Source organism: Haliotis rufescens, unplaced genomic scaffold, assembly GCF_023055435.1.
Source record: "Haliotis rufescens isolate VD_foot unplaced genomic scaffold, xgHalRufe1.0.p SCAF_22, whole genome shotgun sequence".
Classification (NCBI taxonomy): Eukaryota; Metazoa; Mollusca; class Gastropoda; order Lepetellida; family Haliotidae; genus Haliotis; species Haliotis rufescens.
In genome coordinates, this window is record NW_025963913.1 from 7916198 (window position 1) to 7932450 (window position 16253).

Below are 16253 nucleotides of genomic sequence, written 5' to 3' on the forward strand. Positions count from 1 at the left end.
CTGAACCAGGACCTGGTCCTACATATGTGTGACATGTACAGTTCCAGGACCTGGTCCTACATATGTGTGACATATACTGAACCAGGACCTGGTCCTACATATGTGTGACATGTACTGTTCCAGGACCTGGTCCTACATATGTGTGACATATACTGAACCAGGACCTGGTCCTACATATGTGTGACATATACTGAACCAGGACCTGGTCCGACATATGTGTAACATGTACTGAACCAGGACCTGGTCCTACATATGTGTGACATGTACAGTTCCAGGACCTGGTCCTACATATGTGTGACATATACTGAACCAGGACCTGGTCCGACATATGTGTGACATGTACTGTTCCAGGACCTGGTCCTACATATGTGTGACATATACTGAACCAGGACCTGGTCCTCCATATGTGTGACATATACTGAACCAGGACCTGGCCGACATATGTGTGACATGTACAGTTCCAGGTCCTGGTCCGACATATGTGTGACATGTACTGAACCAGGACCTGGTCCTATACATATGTGTGACATGTACCGAACCAGGACCTGGTCCGACATATGTGTGACATATACTGAACCAGGACCTGGTCCGACATATGTGTAACATGTACTGAACCAGGACCTGGTCCTACATATGTGTGACATGTACAGTTCCAGGACCTGGTCCTACATATGTGTGACATATACTGAACCAGGACCTGGTCCGACATATGTGTGACATGTACTGTTCCAGGTCCTGGTCCGACATATGTGTGACATGTACTGAACCAGGACCTGGTCCGACATATGTGTGACATGTACTGTTCCAGGACCTGGTCCTACATATGTGTGACATATACTGAACCAGGACCTGGTCCTACATATGTGTGACATATACTGAACCAGGACCTGGCCGACATATGTGTGACATGTACAGTTCCAGGTCCTGGTCCGACATATGTGTGACATGTACTGTTCCAGGACCTGGTCCGACATATGTGTGACATATACTGAACCAGGACCTGGTCCGACATATGTGTGACATATACTGAACCAGGACCTGGTCCTACATATGTGTGACATATACTGAACCAGGACCTGGTCCTACATATTTGTGACATATACTGAACCAGGACCTGGTCCGACATATGTGTGACATGTACAGTTCCAGGTCCTGGTCCGACATATGTGTGACATATACTGTTCCAGGACCTGGTCCGACATATGTGTGACATGTACAGTTCCAGGTCCTGGTCCGACATATGTGTGACATGTACAGTTCCAGGACCTGGGCCCACTTGCACAGAACAATCTTAGTTACAATCGATCTTAGGCGGCTACAATCAACTTTCCAATGACCATACAATTGTCCTATTCCACTTGCACAAACCGATCTTAGCGCGATTGTAAGACGGCTTGGAGTTAAGATCGCGATCTTAGCTAAGATTGAAATCTTCAATCGAGGAGGTACGAATATCTTAAACTCGACTCCTGTCTACAGTTGTCTGCAAACGCGCAAAGCTTGCTGCGCATACAATAAGTGGAACAGGTAACGACACGCAAGACGTACCGCCCTCCATCGCACTTTGCACAGTTTCAAGAAAGGTCCCAATTCTTTTAAGGAAACGATTACTAGAATGAAGGCATATATTCTTGTCGGCATTAATACTGTCGTGATTTAGGAATTGTTTTCTATTTCAACAAGAGAAATACCTACTCATGTTTTTATTCAAAGTATTGAAAAACCAATAATTACATTATTTAGTAACACAATTATTATGAAAATTAAAATAAATAATAATTATAATATTTCCTTAAACCATAACGCGTAAATGCATGATCGTCATCTATTTGGGGGAGCTTTTTCGTAAAATCCTAAATATATCCTTCATGGTTTCGTTTCGTTGCTACAACAAAGGATGTTATGACTACCATTTCAAAACACAGAAAGACGGGAACTTTCAATAACGCATAGACGGGAAATAAGAATAATAAATAATGTTTCGAGAAAGCAATTGTTTCTATATATTCACTGGGTATTAATTTTAAAAAAAAAAAATTTCAAAGTGTGAATTTTGTTTTGGCTATTTATGGGATATTTTGCAAAAAATGCAAATGTTTCGTCATGTATATTTGCTTGTTTGATGAATACTTGTATTTTTTTTCTTTTAAACTCTAATATTTAACCGCTCGTCCCCGTCCAATTTGATTTTAGATTTAAACATGTATGATTTGCTTTTCGGCTTGTATTTATTTGTAGATTAATTTAAAGATAAACTTAAGAGAAAATAACTGACACGAATGTGACCCAAAAGAAATATAGGTGGAGCTCAGCAATTCAACAGCATTGATACACTGGGTAAGGTAGATTGTACTCTGCGGGCTTATACAAAGGGAAACCACGCCCATCTAGAGTATAAACTAAGATTAGCTGCCCTTGATTTATCGAAAAGGTCACGAACGTTACAAATCGCTTGCGGGACGACTTAGGTTTTTATCCTTTCCTTGTTTAGTGAAAAGGTATGTTGTTTCACATTTATTTCAGTATTGAGTCGGATGGGAATATTCCTTTCAGCTATCGACTCGATAGTTGCGTGTTCAACTTTGGTAATTAACAATATTTCTGACGTTAAATCTGTGGTGCGTTCTTCATGTTGTTAAAGTGTCGATTTGAATTATAAAGTTTAACAAAATAAAGAGGCAATGTTTGAACGTAAAGCAGATTATTTATGTGAAACAGACCAAGCCTTGAACGCCATTTTGTCAAGTTTATTCAGGGACTACAACGATTTTAGCTACTTAAGATTGGTCCAGACCAATTGTAAGTTTCGATTGTAGCTTACAATGATCTTACCCTACAATCGCTTTGTGCAAGTGGATGGCGATTGTAGCCAAAGCATAAGATCGCAATCTTAAGGATTTACAATAGTTGTAGCGCTAAGATCGCTTTGTCCAAGTGGACCCTGGTCCTACTTATGTGTCACATGTACTGGTCCTACATATGTGTAACATGTACTGTTCCAGGACCTGGTCCTACATATGTGTGACATGTACTGTTCCAGGACCTGGTCCTACTTGTGTGTCACATGTACTGTTCCAGGACCAGGTCCTACTTGTGTGTCACATGTACTTTTCCAGGACCTGGCCCTATTTGTGTGTGACATGTACTGTTCCAGGACCTGGTTCTACTTGTGTGTGACATGTACTGTTCCAGGAGCTGGTCCTACTTGTGTGTCACATGTACTGTTCCAGGACCTGGTCCTCCATATGTGTGACATGTACTGTTCCAGGACCTGGTCCTACTTGTGTGTCACATGTACTGTTCCAGGACCTGGCCCTATATGTGTGTCACATGTACTGTTCCAGGACATGGTCCTACTTGTGTGTCACATGTACAGTTCCAGGACCTGGTCCTACATATGTGTGACATATACTGAACCAGGACCTGGTCCGACATATGTGTGACATGTACTGAACCAGGACCTGGTCCGACATATGTGTGACATATACTGAACCAGGACCTGGTCCTACATATGTGTAACATGTACTGTTCCAGGTCCTGGTCCGACATATGTGTGACATATACTGAACCAGGACCTGGTCCTACATATGTGTGACATGTACTGAACCAGGACCTGGTCCTATACATATGTGTGACATGTACTGAACCAGGACCTGGTCCGACATATGTGTAACATGTACTGAACCAGGACCTGGTCCTACATATGTGTGACATGTACAGTTCCAGGACCTGGTCCTACATATGTGTGACATATACTGAACCAGGACCTGGTCCTACATATGTGTGACATGTACTGTTCCAGGACCTGGTCCTACTTGGGTGTCACATGTACTGTTCAAGGACCTAGTCCTCCATATGTGTGACATGTACTGTTCCAGGACCTGGTCCTACTTGTGTGTGACATGTACTGTTCCAGGACCTGGCCCTACTTGTGTGTGACATGTACTGTTCCAGGACCTAGTCCTACTTTGGTGTGACATGTACTGTTCCAGGACCTGGTCCTACTTGTGTGTGACATGTACTGTTCCAGGACCTAGTCCTACTTGTGTGTGACATGTACTGTTCCAGGACCTGGCCCTACTTGTGTGTGACATGTACTGTTCCAGGACCTGGTCCTACTTGTGTGTGACATGTACTGTTCCAGGACCTGGCCCTATATGTGTGTCACATGTACTGTTCCAGGAACTGGTCCTATTTGGGTGTGACATGTACTGTTCCAGGGCCTGGTCCTACTTGTGTGTCACATTTACTGTTCCAGGACCTGGTCCTCCATATGTGGGACATGTACTGTTCCAGGACCTGGTCCTACTTGTGTGTGACATGTACTGTTCCAGGACCTGGTTCTACTTGTGTGTCACATTTACTGTTCCAGGACCTGGTCCTCCATATGTGGGACATGTACTGTTCCAGGACCTAGTCCTTCTTGGGTGTCACATTTACTGTTCCAGGACCCGGTCCTACTTGTGTGTCACATGTACTGTTCCAGGACCTAGTCCTACTTGTGTGTCACATGTACTGTTCCATGACTTAGTCCTACTTTGGTGTCACATGTACTGTTCCAGGACCTGGTCCTGTAAGTGTGTAACATATACTGTTCCAGGACCTGGCGTTATATGTGTGTCACATGTACTGTTCCAGGACCTGGTCCTGCTTGTGTGTAACATGTACTGTTCTAGGACCTGGTCCTATATGTGTGTCACATGTTCTGTTCCAGGACCTGGCCCTATATGTGTGTCACATGTACTGTTCCAGGACCTGGTCCTACTTGTGTGTAACATGTACTGTTCTAGGACCTGGTCCTACTTGTGTGTGACCTGTACTGTTTTAGGACCTGGTCCTCCATATGTGTGACATGTACTGTTCCAGGACCTAGTCCTACTTGGGTGTCACATGTACTGTTCCAGGACCGGGTCCTACTTGTGTGTGACATGTACTGGACCAGGACCAGGTCCTCCATATGTGTGACATGTACAGTTCCAGGACCTAGTCCTACTTGGGTGTCACATGTACCGTTCCAGGACCTGGTCCTACTTGTGTGTGACATGTACTGTTCGAGGAACTGGTCCTACTTGTGTGTGACATGTACTGTTCCAGGACCTGGCCCTATATGTGTGTGACATGTACTGTTCCAGGACCTGGTCCTACTTGGGTGTCACATGTACTGTTCCAGGACCTGGTCCTACTTGTGTGTCACATGTACTGTTCCAGGACCTGGTCCTACTTGTGTGTGACATGAGTCATCCAGACTGTTGCGCACAGAGGGAGACTGTTCTGAGAGCACTAGGAGACGGGAATAGTCTTAAGTTGGGCAGATCACTCTTGTAGGACTTGCTGTAACAATCACATGATTTGTTCTTTCGGATTTGTCGGGGCCAGGGGGATTTGTCATCTTCTGATGACTCTTGTTTATACATTTGTACTCAATGTTTATGCTAAAACTATTTTAACAGCTATGCTGACAGCTGCTTTTGTTAAGCAGCTGTCTTTGTTGACATTTTAGATCGTTTAAAGACAACCTCTCCAGGTGAGCTACAGTGCAGTGGTGCACCTTCTTGTATGTTCCTGTGTGAGGTTGACCCTGTCTCGGTCATGTTGCAGTCAAGTGGGACACCACCTGTCAGTGTCGGCCTCAACTGGACAGAATCTTGACGTGTTACAAGGTAGACTACAGGCCCAGCTGCTCACTGTCACCAAGAGGCTGGAGAGGACATTCAGATTGCCTATGAGTGCCTCTCAGCATCTCAGGTAACATCCCTCATTGTGTCTTACTTACAGTTTTAGAACACCTCAACTAACAAGCATGAATCTTCACTTAGAAACCATGAAGCCCTTTAGCATTTTTTGGCACAAACTACAAGGCGTTAAGTTTGTTGTGGTCATACACAATCCAGTGTTTTATTAACAGAATTACCGGTGAAGATCCGGGTTAGAATAGGTCTTCAGCGTACTTCTCGTAAAAGGCGACTATGCTTGTCATAAGAGGCGACTAACAGGATTGAGTGGTCAGGCTCGCTGACTTGGTCGATGCATGTCATTGTATCTCATTTGCGTGGATCGATGTTCATGATCTAAATCACTGGATTGTCTGGTCCAGACTCGATTATTTACAGACCACCATAATACAGATAGTATTGCAGAGTGCGACGTTGAACAACAAACAAACAAACAAACAAATTACAGTAGAACACGGATATAACGAACTACTAGGGACCAGAGAAATCAGTTCGTTATATCCGTTGTTCGTTATACAAGTTTTCGCTCGGAAACGTCCGCCATCTTGGATAAGACAAAACACAATACACACGTAACTGCAGCATTGATTTGTATTAGCAGTGATCATTCAACTGATATCAATTTACAACATTCATTTAATAACATTAAATTCATAACATTTTCTGAAGATTGTTATCAAATACATGTACAAAATTTAAACATATTTATCATTTTTCGATTTACATACGAAATCTGTAGTCTGTGATTTTACTTTGGCCTCGTTTCGCTGACTGCATTCTTGAAACGGCATCGTTAAGATCCGCCAAACTGTCAAAAACTGTTTGTTTTACAGACAAGATTACATGTACAGGTAAGATTAACACAATGCAAAGTTAACAAGGTTGATCCGTCACCACTGATTGTATTGATTCGCCGCCATTGTTTTGATTCGCCGCTGATTGCATACAGCCAATTGTCAGTGACACTTAACACTGAGTGAGATTTCTCAGTTCGCTATACACGTCGCTAATAAGTGATAAATGGGCTTGTCGTTGATCAGGTATCAGTTGGCTGTATCCGTTAGTTCGCTATAGAGAGTTCGTTATATACGTAAATTTTATATGATATTATATAGGAGATAAATCGAGGATTTTTTAACAGTTTGTTGTATCCGTTTGTTCGCTATATCCGTGTTCGTTATATCCGTGTTCTACTGTAACAGATTTATAGAAACTACAAAGGATGTAAAATTTATGATGCTGAGATTTTTGGATAACTGAGAACTGTCAGTAGCTTAAAGTTTGTTTGGTATTTGTGGATGGACTTCACTTAAGATGGGTTTGTTATCAGTGACTAGTTCTGCTGACCAGCCTTCAGACAGAGATGTAAGATGGCAGGTGGGCACCACACCTGTCTGTGTTTGACAGGACTGATTGTGTTGCAGCTGGCTGTACAAGAATGCAACAGTGACGGAGGCTCATCCCGACTCAGATATCAATTACATCCTTGTAGACGTCATCATCACTGAAGCAGCTTATGGCAAGTTTAAGGCAATGTTTGTCAAGCACTAACGTGGTCTTAACTGTAACAATGTACATACTTAAGTCATTATAAATCTCTTTCCAGACAATAGATGGCTTTTTTTTTATTATTTGCCGAATACACTAGTATCAATCATTACATTCTGTGGAAGACTTTGATTGATTGATTGATTGATTCTTTCATTCTTGATCCTCCAGATCCCACATTGTAAATGTGTATGTTTGTCCATATCGTGATACACTAGTTAGTAGTACTAAATGATAAGAGGTTAACAAATGTTCACCACTAAACTGCTTGTGACGGACTTGTGAAATGAAATATCCAAGAAACTGTTGACACATAAGAAACTCTCAGCTGACCTGACCGAAAATGAACCAAGGTTGTTATGCTTTGTTCGTCGTCCATGTTTTAGTGGTAAATGTTTAAAATTTCAACATCTGACTATAAAACCTGAAATTTTGCATGAACAATCCCAGAGATGGTGTCTCTGAAATGTGCTCACAGAATAACCATCCAATTTAGAACGTGATTGCAAATGTCATTTTTAACCAATACTCTGCCATTTCTTTATAATTGCAACTACATATATTGCAACTACTGTATATGGTATGTGGACTAACAAAAAATATAAGTTTGGAATGTTTTGCTTTCGGACCCTTCTTTGTCGGACATGTACTGTTCCAGGACCTGGTCCTACTTGTGTGTGACATGTACTGTTCCAGGACCTGGTCCTACTTGTGTGTGACATGTACTGTTCCAGGACCTGGTCCTACTTGTGTGTGACATGTACTGTTCCAGGACCTGGTCCTACTTGTGTGTGACATGTACTGTTCGAGGAACTGGTCCTACTTGTGTGTGACATGTACTGTTCCAGGACCTGGCCCTATATGTGTGTGACATGTACTGTTCCAGGACCTGGTCCTACTTGGGTGTCACATGTACTGTTCCAGGACCTGGTCCTACTTGTGTGTCACATGTACTGTTCCAGGACCTAGTCCTGCATGTGTGTGACATGTACTGTTCCAGGACCTAGTCCTGCATGTGTGTGACATGTACTGTTCCAGGACCTGGTCCTACTTGTGTGTGACATGTACTGTTCCAGGACCTAGTCCTGCATGTGTGTGACATGTACTGTTCCAGGACCTGGTCCTACATGTGTGTGACATGTACTGTTCCAGGACCTAGTCCTACTTGTGTGTGACATGTACTGTTCCAGGACCTAGTCCTGCATGTGTGTGACATGTACTGTTCCAGGACCTAGTCCTGCATGTGTGTGACATGTACTGTTCCAGGACCTAGTCCTGCATGTGTGTGACATGTACTGTTCCAGGACCTAGTCCTGCATTTCTTTATAATTGCAAATATATGGTATGTCGACTAACAAAAAATATAAGTTTGGAATGTTTTGCTTTTGGACCCTTCTGTGGTCTTTGACTTTCACATACACCTATTCTAATTCTCCACTCCGAACTACCTGTTTCATTCGTTTTTGAGGTTGAGACATGCAGCCACAATTTCTTCCCTTGATGCATCCAACCATGATTGGTTGATTTGAAAGTTTTCCATATGTGAGGTGGAGAGTTTATCAGATGTCAACAGTGAGGGTTATTACATCAGAATAACTCACGGACCTCATTACAATAAGATCTTAGTTCTTGTTACCGCTAACAAAAGATCTGCGGACATGCCATTCTGGGTCACGTCAGACCGACATTTCATGACCGACCAACGGAATGACTGACAAGAAGTCAACATTAGCCAAGCATAAGGCAGCTTCCTCATGCTTTACAGCAATAGTTTCAAACTGGCAACTACGCTTTGAAACATATTTTGACAAATTCTTGATTAAAAATTTGAAAACTGAACACAGGAACATTCTGGAATGGCCTGGTTTGTATGGATTCAGTCAGTAAGTCTGTAACTGTTGTTCAGAGTACCCCGTATTAATTGTTTTAGAGGTTGGATGATTAGAAAACACATTCCAACTGTCACTTTCATGATCTGGTAAGCGATGCTCTGATTGGTTTGATGAAAGGTAATGCGATGTCCTCAGATCTTTGTTTAACGGTAGCAAAGACTTTGGCATGTGGAGCTGTTTTCCTGAAAAAAGAAAAGTGTAATAAATCCCAGTTTTTTGTGCAGCCGATTAAAGGAGCTTTTCAGACAACAAGAATGGGAAGACTACACCTGCTGGCATCCTGCAACATCCTCAACATTGTGTGACAGACCACGCTCAACACAATATCATGCTGGCTAGGCTGGTTATGACCAAGAAATGAATGATATTGTATCTGATGGACATGTTGATAAGATAAGCTGCAGGACCTGAATCCGTCCCCCAGCTCAAGTGATGTAAGACTTACATAGAGTGGACATATAGCAATTGGCTATGTGATTTGCTCACTCCATGGCATAGAATAGAGCGTAATTATAAAACTCTACTGTTTCAGGGTTGGTATTTTTTTTATTTATTGAAAAGCATTTTAAGTATATATTAATAAGAGGAAACATTTATGGTGTATCGTCCCACCACTAGTAATCGGTATGTTATGTTAAATATATTATGAAAGGTAATTAATCTTTAAACTAAAGTATATATCCTTGACAGAAGCCTAGTACCTCTGCTATAGGCCAGCGAAATGTGACGATTCATCACATCGTACACAGTCCATTCATCAAGTTACAATATGCTTTTATTCTGTTTCTTTTTTTAGAGTATGTGCATTAAGATAAACGCATGTTATGAAATAGTAAATTCTCATTGAGAAAATATTCCAAGGCGTGAAAAACTATTTTCATTTGCATATTTATCCCTTGTTTACGGTGGTTGTATGGCTCAAGGTGCAGACATCAAACAGGAACAGGTCAAAAGGGCCACACGTCAAAACGTTTGTGTATGTTATTTTGATTATCTAAGATTTTGCAATACACACTGTGTTGATCGACCACACTGATTGACTCTGTGTCTGTGATGGGTATAAACATGGGGGTAGCAGATGACTTGCATTACTTGCAACTCACCATGCATGCCAAGTGTTTACAGTGTACCAAAACTGTTGGGAAGAATCAGCATACTCTTTAGTGACTCCTGCAAGCAATGGACTGACTCATCAGACATGCTACACAGGAATGAGCAGAGATGAGTAGCTCAAACTTATAAACAGTGAGTCAAACTGTGAATTTTGCTGTCACATCTGAAGTTAAGATTAGATAACACTTTATTATCCTGAAGAAAATGTGGGTTACATAAGCAGAAGTTCTTAGCTTATTGATAAATACATATTAAAATTAAATAATAACATCACAAATAAAATTAACAATAAATGTGGCATTAGCGAATAACTGCTCAACACTTGTTTCTCACAAAACTTATATAAAACCTGGTGCCAGCTGGTATGAATGAATTCCGGGCTCTGGCAGCCAGAAGGAAGTAGTTGATACTCTGAATATAAGGGAGGGCAAATACAAATTAAAAAAGACTCAGTTGATATTTCCCATATTAAAAATCACCCATGGAGAATATTCTATGTAATGTCCCAGTGATTTTGCTAGAGACAAATGACACAATGACATTTTCATAATTTTATCAACTTTTATGTCATTTGAAACTTAGCTTCAGGACTATTTTGATGATAATCAGTAAAGAAACCGTTGTACAGACCGTGGGGATTATACACTAATAGAATACTTGATAACATACCTTTGTTTGGAGTCCAGTAGGAAGGATACAATGTCAAAATTAGCTGTATAATGAAATTACACAATAATTATTATGGGAGGTTACTAAGAAAATAAGATGAGAATGGTGATGTCATTTCCCAAACAAAGCTTATGGTAGCAAGAGGGGCCATGTGTATTCTTCACACAGGGAAGTTGAGGACTTTGTATTTGATGAGAAAGTTATTGTTAAACAAAACAAACAAATCAGATTTTTTGAAGATGTTTTGTACCAAGTGTTATTATTTTGAAAAAGACATAAATTCTGTTGTATAAAACTATTCTGACTTAATGAGCCCAGTCAGGGAAGTTCAACATTTCAGAACTGAAGTCCTAAGGTATCACAATAATATATTTTCATGATGAATACAATTCCTTCTGAAATGAACTATTACTTGTCATATAGCTGGGATATTGCTGAGTGCGGCGTAAAACAAGAAACCAAACCAGAACCAGCCTGTAACGCGAGCTCAGTTGGACCAATCTTCGGTTGACATGTGGAACATCATCGCCCAGGTTGTTTTCAACCACCTGGTGTCTTCAATGCACTGCTGCTTCCTCGCCTGTATCAACATAAATGGTGGTCACACCCGATATTGACATTGTTAATTAAGTTGTTACCCCACCCATCTTTTAGGGCGTGTCACTGGGTCTCTCTCAATGAATTTGTCATGATACGCCATTGATCAGACGAATGACCAAACATTATGTTGTTATTTTAAATAAAATAACATTTTATTTGATATCTAAAGGTTGTCTTACTACATTTTAAGATCCAGGGTAGAATAGGTCTTCAGTAACCCATTCTTGCCGTAAAATGGGTGGTCAGGCTCACTGGTTGATGCATGCCATCGTATCCCAATTGTATGGATCGATGCTCATGATGTCCTTCACTTGATTGTCTGGTCCAGACTCGACTATTTACAGAACGCAGTCATATAGCTGGAATATTGCTGAATGCGGCGTCAAACAACAAACAAAACAAAACTATATTTTACTAACAACAATACCTTTACTTGTTAGATATGTCTCCTTATCCTAACATGTTTGTTCTGGATGGAAAGACTGAGCGAGTGAGTTGGGTATGATGCCAGTTTGAGCACTATTCAAGTTATATCACGGAGTGTCAGCTAAATGGGATGGGGGCCTAGTGGTTATAATAGCTAATTGACTGAACTGACTTTGGGAAGTGTAGGTTTGATTGTGGTCCACTATTGTGTCTATGTCCCTGATTTCAGATCTAAGTGAGCCTCAGTTTTACTGCATTTTCTAAATCTCTAAATCTCTAGATCTATCATGAAACTGACATTTTGTGTGTGTGATCTCTTAGATGTGTCCACAAGCGTTTTCACTTAAAATTTGTATGACATTTATGCAGATCCAGGTTAGAATTAATCTTTAGCAACCCATGCCTCATTAGAGGCAACTAATGGGATCGTCAGGCTCGATGATTTTATCGTATCCCAATTGCCTGGTTCGATGCTCAAGCTCTGATTTGTCTGGTCCAGATTCGATTATTTACAGACCTTCGCCATATAGCTGGAATATTGCTGTACAGCATCAAACAACACACAAACAAACAAACTTGTTTGTAGATTATTCAACCCTATGCCATGAAGAAAATGGTTTGGGGTATATTGTTGATGTACCACCCTGCCTGCTGTTGGCCAATCATTAAGATAGATTCATTCTGTTCTATTTATTTTTTAATTTAAAGTGCAATCGGAGAATTAATGCGATAATATTTCGATTAATATCAATAAAAAGGTCCGGAAAGGTGGATATGCGTTTTGGTAACCTTTTCAGCATCAGTTTCTGACTCTATGACCTTTGACATCCACTCATTGTGCAGTTCGAGTAAATCATGAAAAAGGCACATGCAAATTGTTCCATGGCTGACATGTGAATAATGTATAGTGAGAATGGGATCATTACATGTATATTTGTCGTTTGATTTGCGGCAAATTCTGACTGAAACTGGGACCTTTGACCAGCTCGTCACTCACTAAGCTTGTAGTGACATTTACATCTTTCAAGGACAAACAATTCGCGATATTAAACGTTTAATAGATAATTTGTTAGCTAGGTCATGAGATAAAATTTAAAGGCACCTCGACAAAATTTCAGGCATATTATGTGAGAGTATTCGTTATATCACATATGTATGATTTTATGTAGTAAAGCAGTCAGGAGGTTTCAAACAATCCGATGGGGTGAAGAGACAGGTAGATTTCCGCTTTAGTAAACCAAACAATCTATACATGTCTGTGTGTAGACGTGTACTGTTTCTCGACGTTGTCACCTGTTTACAGTTTATCCTTCTTGTGTGACAGCTGGCACATCACATGATAGGGGTGCATCAACTGTAGAGACAGGCAGTTATCACTGCCGTGATCACATCCTTGTCCGTGACGCCCCGTCGACTCCTACATATGTACGCTCAACCTTCAGCCGGCGTTATCAGCTCGTGCGAGCACATTCACCTCTCCATGTGTTGCCAACAGTTAATATCTGAAGAGAAAGCCAGGGTCGATATGTAAACTTCACTGTGGTGGCCACCTTGAGTTGACTACAGCGTGACAGCTAGAAAAAAAACCAAAAAAAACCTTTGTCATACACTGATTTGGAACTACGAAGAACACAAGTTAGTTATATATATAAATTATTTGTGTTTACTTCGAAAGGAGGACGTATCTTCAGCTGTGAGTGTCGCCACCTACTCGAGTCGGATGTTATAAGTGTACGATAATACACGTCAGAGGGTGTTAAATCTCATAAAAAGCGAGGGAAGTGTTTCATTTACTTATAAACCGAAAAAAATAAAAGGGAACGACATTTATCAACGATGATATTTCAAACGTACTTTACGCGAACATGGTGAAACGGACGTAAAATGTCTCTTGCTGTACATGTACTTGAAAAGGAGATTCTTGGAAAGTATTGTGTTTATCGTCGCCTCTGCAGCCTACTGGTTCGCTCACCGTGGGCAGCAGATACGAAGGTTGCAAGTTCGACTCCCTGAAATCATTCCGGTACTACGGTGACGTACGTTCCCTGTGTAACTATAAGATTTAACACGATTGGAGAACAATAGCATTACGTCACTGGAGGTTTATGAGCGAGACCAGATAACGTCTGAACCATGCACGGATCGCGAAGAAGTCAGTTAACGCCTCGTCCAGCCGGCGAATGGACAACCCGGGGATGGAACCAGCTGGACACAGTGTGATGGATTGCAGGCATGCTGAGAGCTTGACCAGCGCATATATTTGGGACTCGTGTGTGGTCACAGAAAGCCACCAAGATTAGTGACTCACCTGTTACAATACACCCTATTGTCATCCCACAATATAGTGATTTATGTAGAAACGGCTGGTGTGTAGCACCTGCACCCCTCAATGTATGTATACATGTACTTCCATTACATACTGTATATGAGGCTAGTACTAGGAAGTATATCTGAAACGAGGTGGTGGTAGTGGCGTTCAAGAGTATTGCACTTATGTAACGGCGCGCTCGTGTGTGTTAGACTAACGCTTAGTCTCTGAAACTTTATAATTTTGATAGAAACAAGTAACTCCTTTTGTATTGAAAATGTGTCCCAGTGAGATTGGAGATTGAGGAATATCTAGACTTGCTTCATTTAGGGCTTTTACATTACAGAAAAGGTTGGACGGAAGGGAGAGTAATATAGGGATTGTGAGACATTCTAGAGTGTGTGTGCGTGTGGCTGCTTCTACAAGTATGGACTAATGCCGATTTTATAGTGCTATAGCCCACTGAGATAAACACCACAGTTTAACATGGGTACCCCACTGAGACACGGTATACTGACTCCAGTCTTTGTTGGGTTCCCCTAGTGCCGAGCGCCAGGCAGGGTAACAACAAGTTCTATCAACTAGACCACGAAGGAGGCCCTAAAAAAGGAGCACACGGGTTACAAAACTATATTATCACTATTGTTGTTGTGATAAAGTTTTACATGTGTTGATACATATGGGCGTCTATTCAGTCCATATTGATTGAAATAAAGGTCACCAGTACACAGTAATAGTCAAATACTTCGAAAAGGTCATTATTTGCATCTGACGTCACACAGTGGTGTACGAGGAGTGGCGTAATAAATGAATGCGTTGTGCTCCACATATCTAATTAAACCGATCTAATTCGAAATGTACAAATTGCAGCGCCATCTGGCGTTCTCTATCGTGAATGTTGTTCTTTAGCGTTTGGTGTCCTTTTGTGTACACTATCGTTCTTTGATACACATGCATGTTCTTGTTTCAAATGGCGTCTTTTACGTCATGGTTGTTATTATTTGTTTTGTACTTGAGTTTCATTATTCTTATGACATTTATCAGTAACATTTAATACTTTATTCGTAACATTTTGACTAATGTTGCGTACTGTATTTTGTCACCGAATGATCGCTCAAAGATACAAACAACATTATCAATACTGACAAGGTAGACCCAATTTTATTGATAACTTCTTTAATACTGTAAAAAGCGACGTTTCGGTATAGATCCTTATACAGTTGGCTAGCAAAACTGAACGAGGGACATTGTACAGAATATATATAGTAGGTGGGGGATTAACAATAACAACAATTGCATACATGAGTGGGATAACATGAGTAAGTGTTGACAACAGAAGGATATAATGCTGTCAACACGATGGACAGAGAACACATAGGTGGAAGCCAATGGGACATGAAGCCAATTATACATCGCTTTTTACAGTATTAAAGAAGTTGTTATCCATGAAATTGTGTCTACCTTGTCATCCGTCAACTTCTAAGTAATGCCTATCAAACAATTTACAATCAACACTGCGACAGGTGAATACGTCCATGCTGATTAGCAGGTGATGCAACAAGTATACATGATACAGCATCACCTGCCTATCAGCTGGAGACTGTATATCCCGGTGCTTGGAGGAACATATTTACTGTAAGACTTATCGGGAGAGTAAACCTTTCCCCAGCCTGTCAAGGGGATTACATAACCGCCCAGAGGACCCTGACCCTGACCCCAACAGGCCCACAACAGATATCGACGTCAAAGAGACGCTTGAACCTAACCTACTCCGGTCAAGGTTCACCTGTAGCTTTTGAATCCGTCGCATTTGTCTCTATAGATATATATCAGGAACAGGTGGGACAGCGTGGTTTTTTTACCCCTGGTTTTGCAATAAATATGAAAAAAAACCTTAAAAAATAAAAAGTCCAGATATTTGTGCTTATCTGAGCGCGCACGCGCACGCACGCACACACACACACA

General features: G+C 41.1%; 1 protein-coding gene and 1 long non-coding RNA gene across 4 annotated transcripts in view; one reads left to right on the forward strand and one right to left on the reverse strand.

Annotated features, from left to right (window-relative positions):
• The window catches only part of LOC124124366, a 72843-nt gene extending 65501 nt beyond the window's left edge, over positions 1 to 7342 (forward strand). Inside the window, exons 5-6 of the mRNA XM_048401476.1 lie at positions 5599 to 5745; positions 7157 to 7342. Coding sequence (XP_048257433.1) covers positions 5599 to 5649 — 51 coding nt within the window. The 3' untranslated portion in view covers positions 5650 to 5745; positions 7157 to 7342. The remainder of the gene's footprint in view (positions 1 to 5598; positions 5746 to 7156) is intronic.
• Positions 7343 to 8478: 1136 nt separating this feature from the next.
• Positions 8479 to 14607, reverse strand: LOC124116961. 3 transcript variants are annotated; one of them, XR_007222712.1, is made up of 4 exons: positions 14289 to 14607; positions 13274 to 13554; positions 10276 to 11534; positions 8479 to 9354 (listed from the first exon to the last, which is right to left on the reverse strand). It is a non-coding gene; the product is annotated as an uncharacterized LOC124116961 (long non-coding RNA). The 3 variants fall into 3 exon arrangements; XR_006858208.2 differs by lacking the exon at positions 14289 to 14607 and adding an exon at positions 13953 to 14039; XR_007222711.1 differs by lacking the exon at positions 14289 to 14607 and adding an exon at positions 13835 to 14039.
• Positions 14608 to 16253: the final 1646 nt, after the last annotated feature.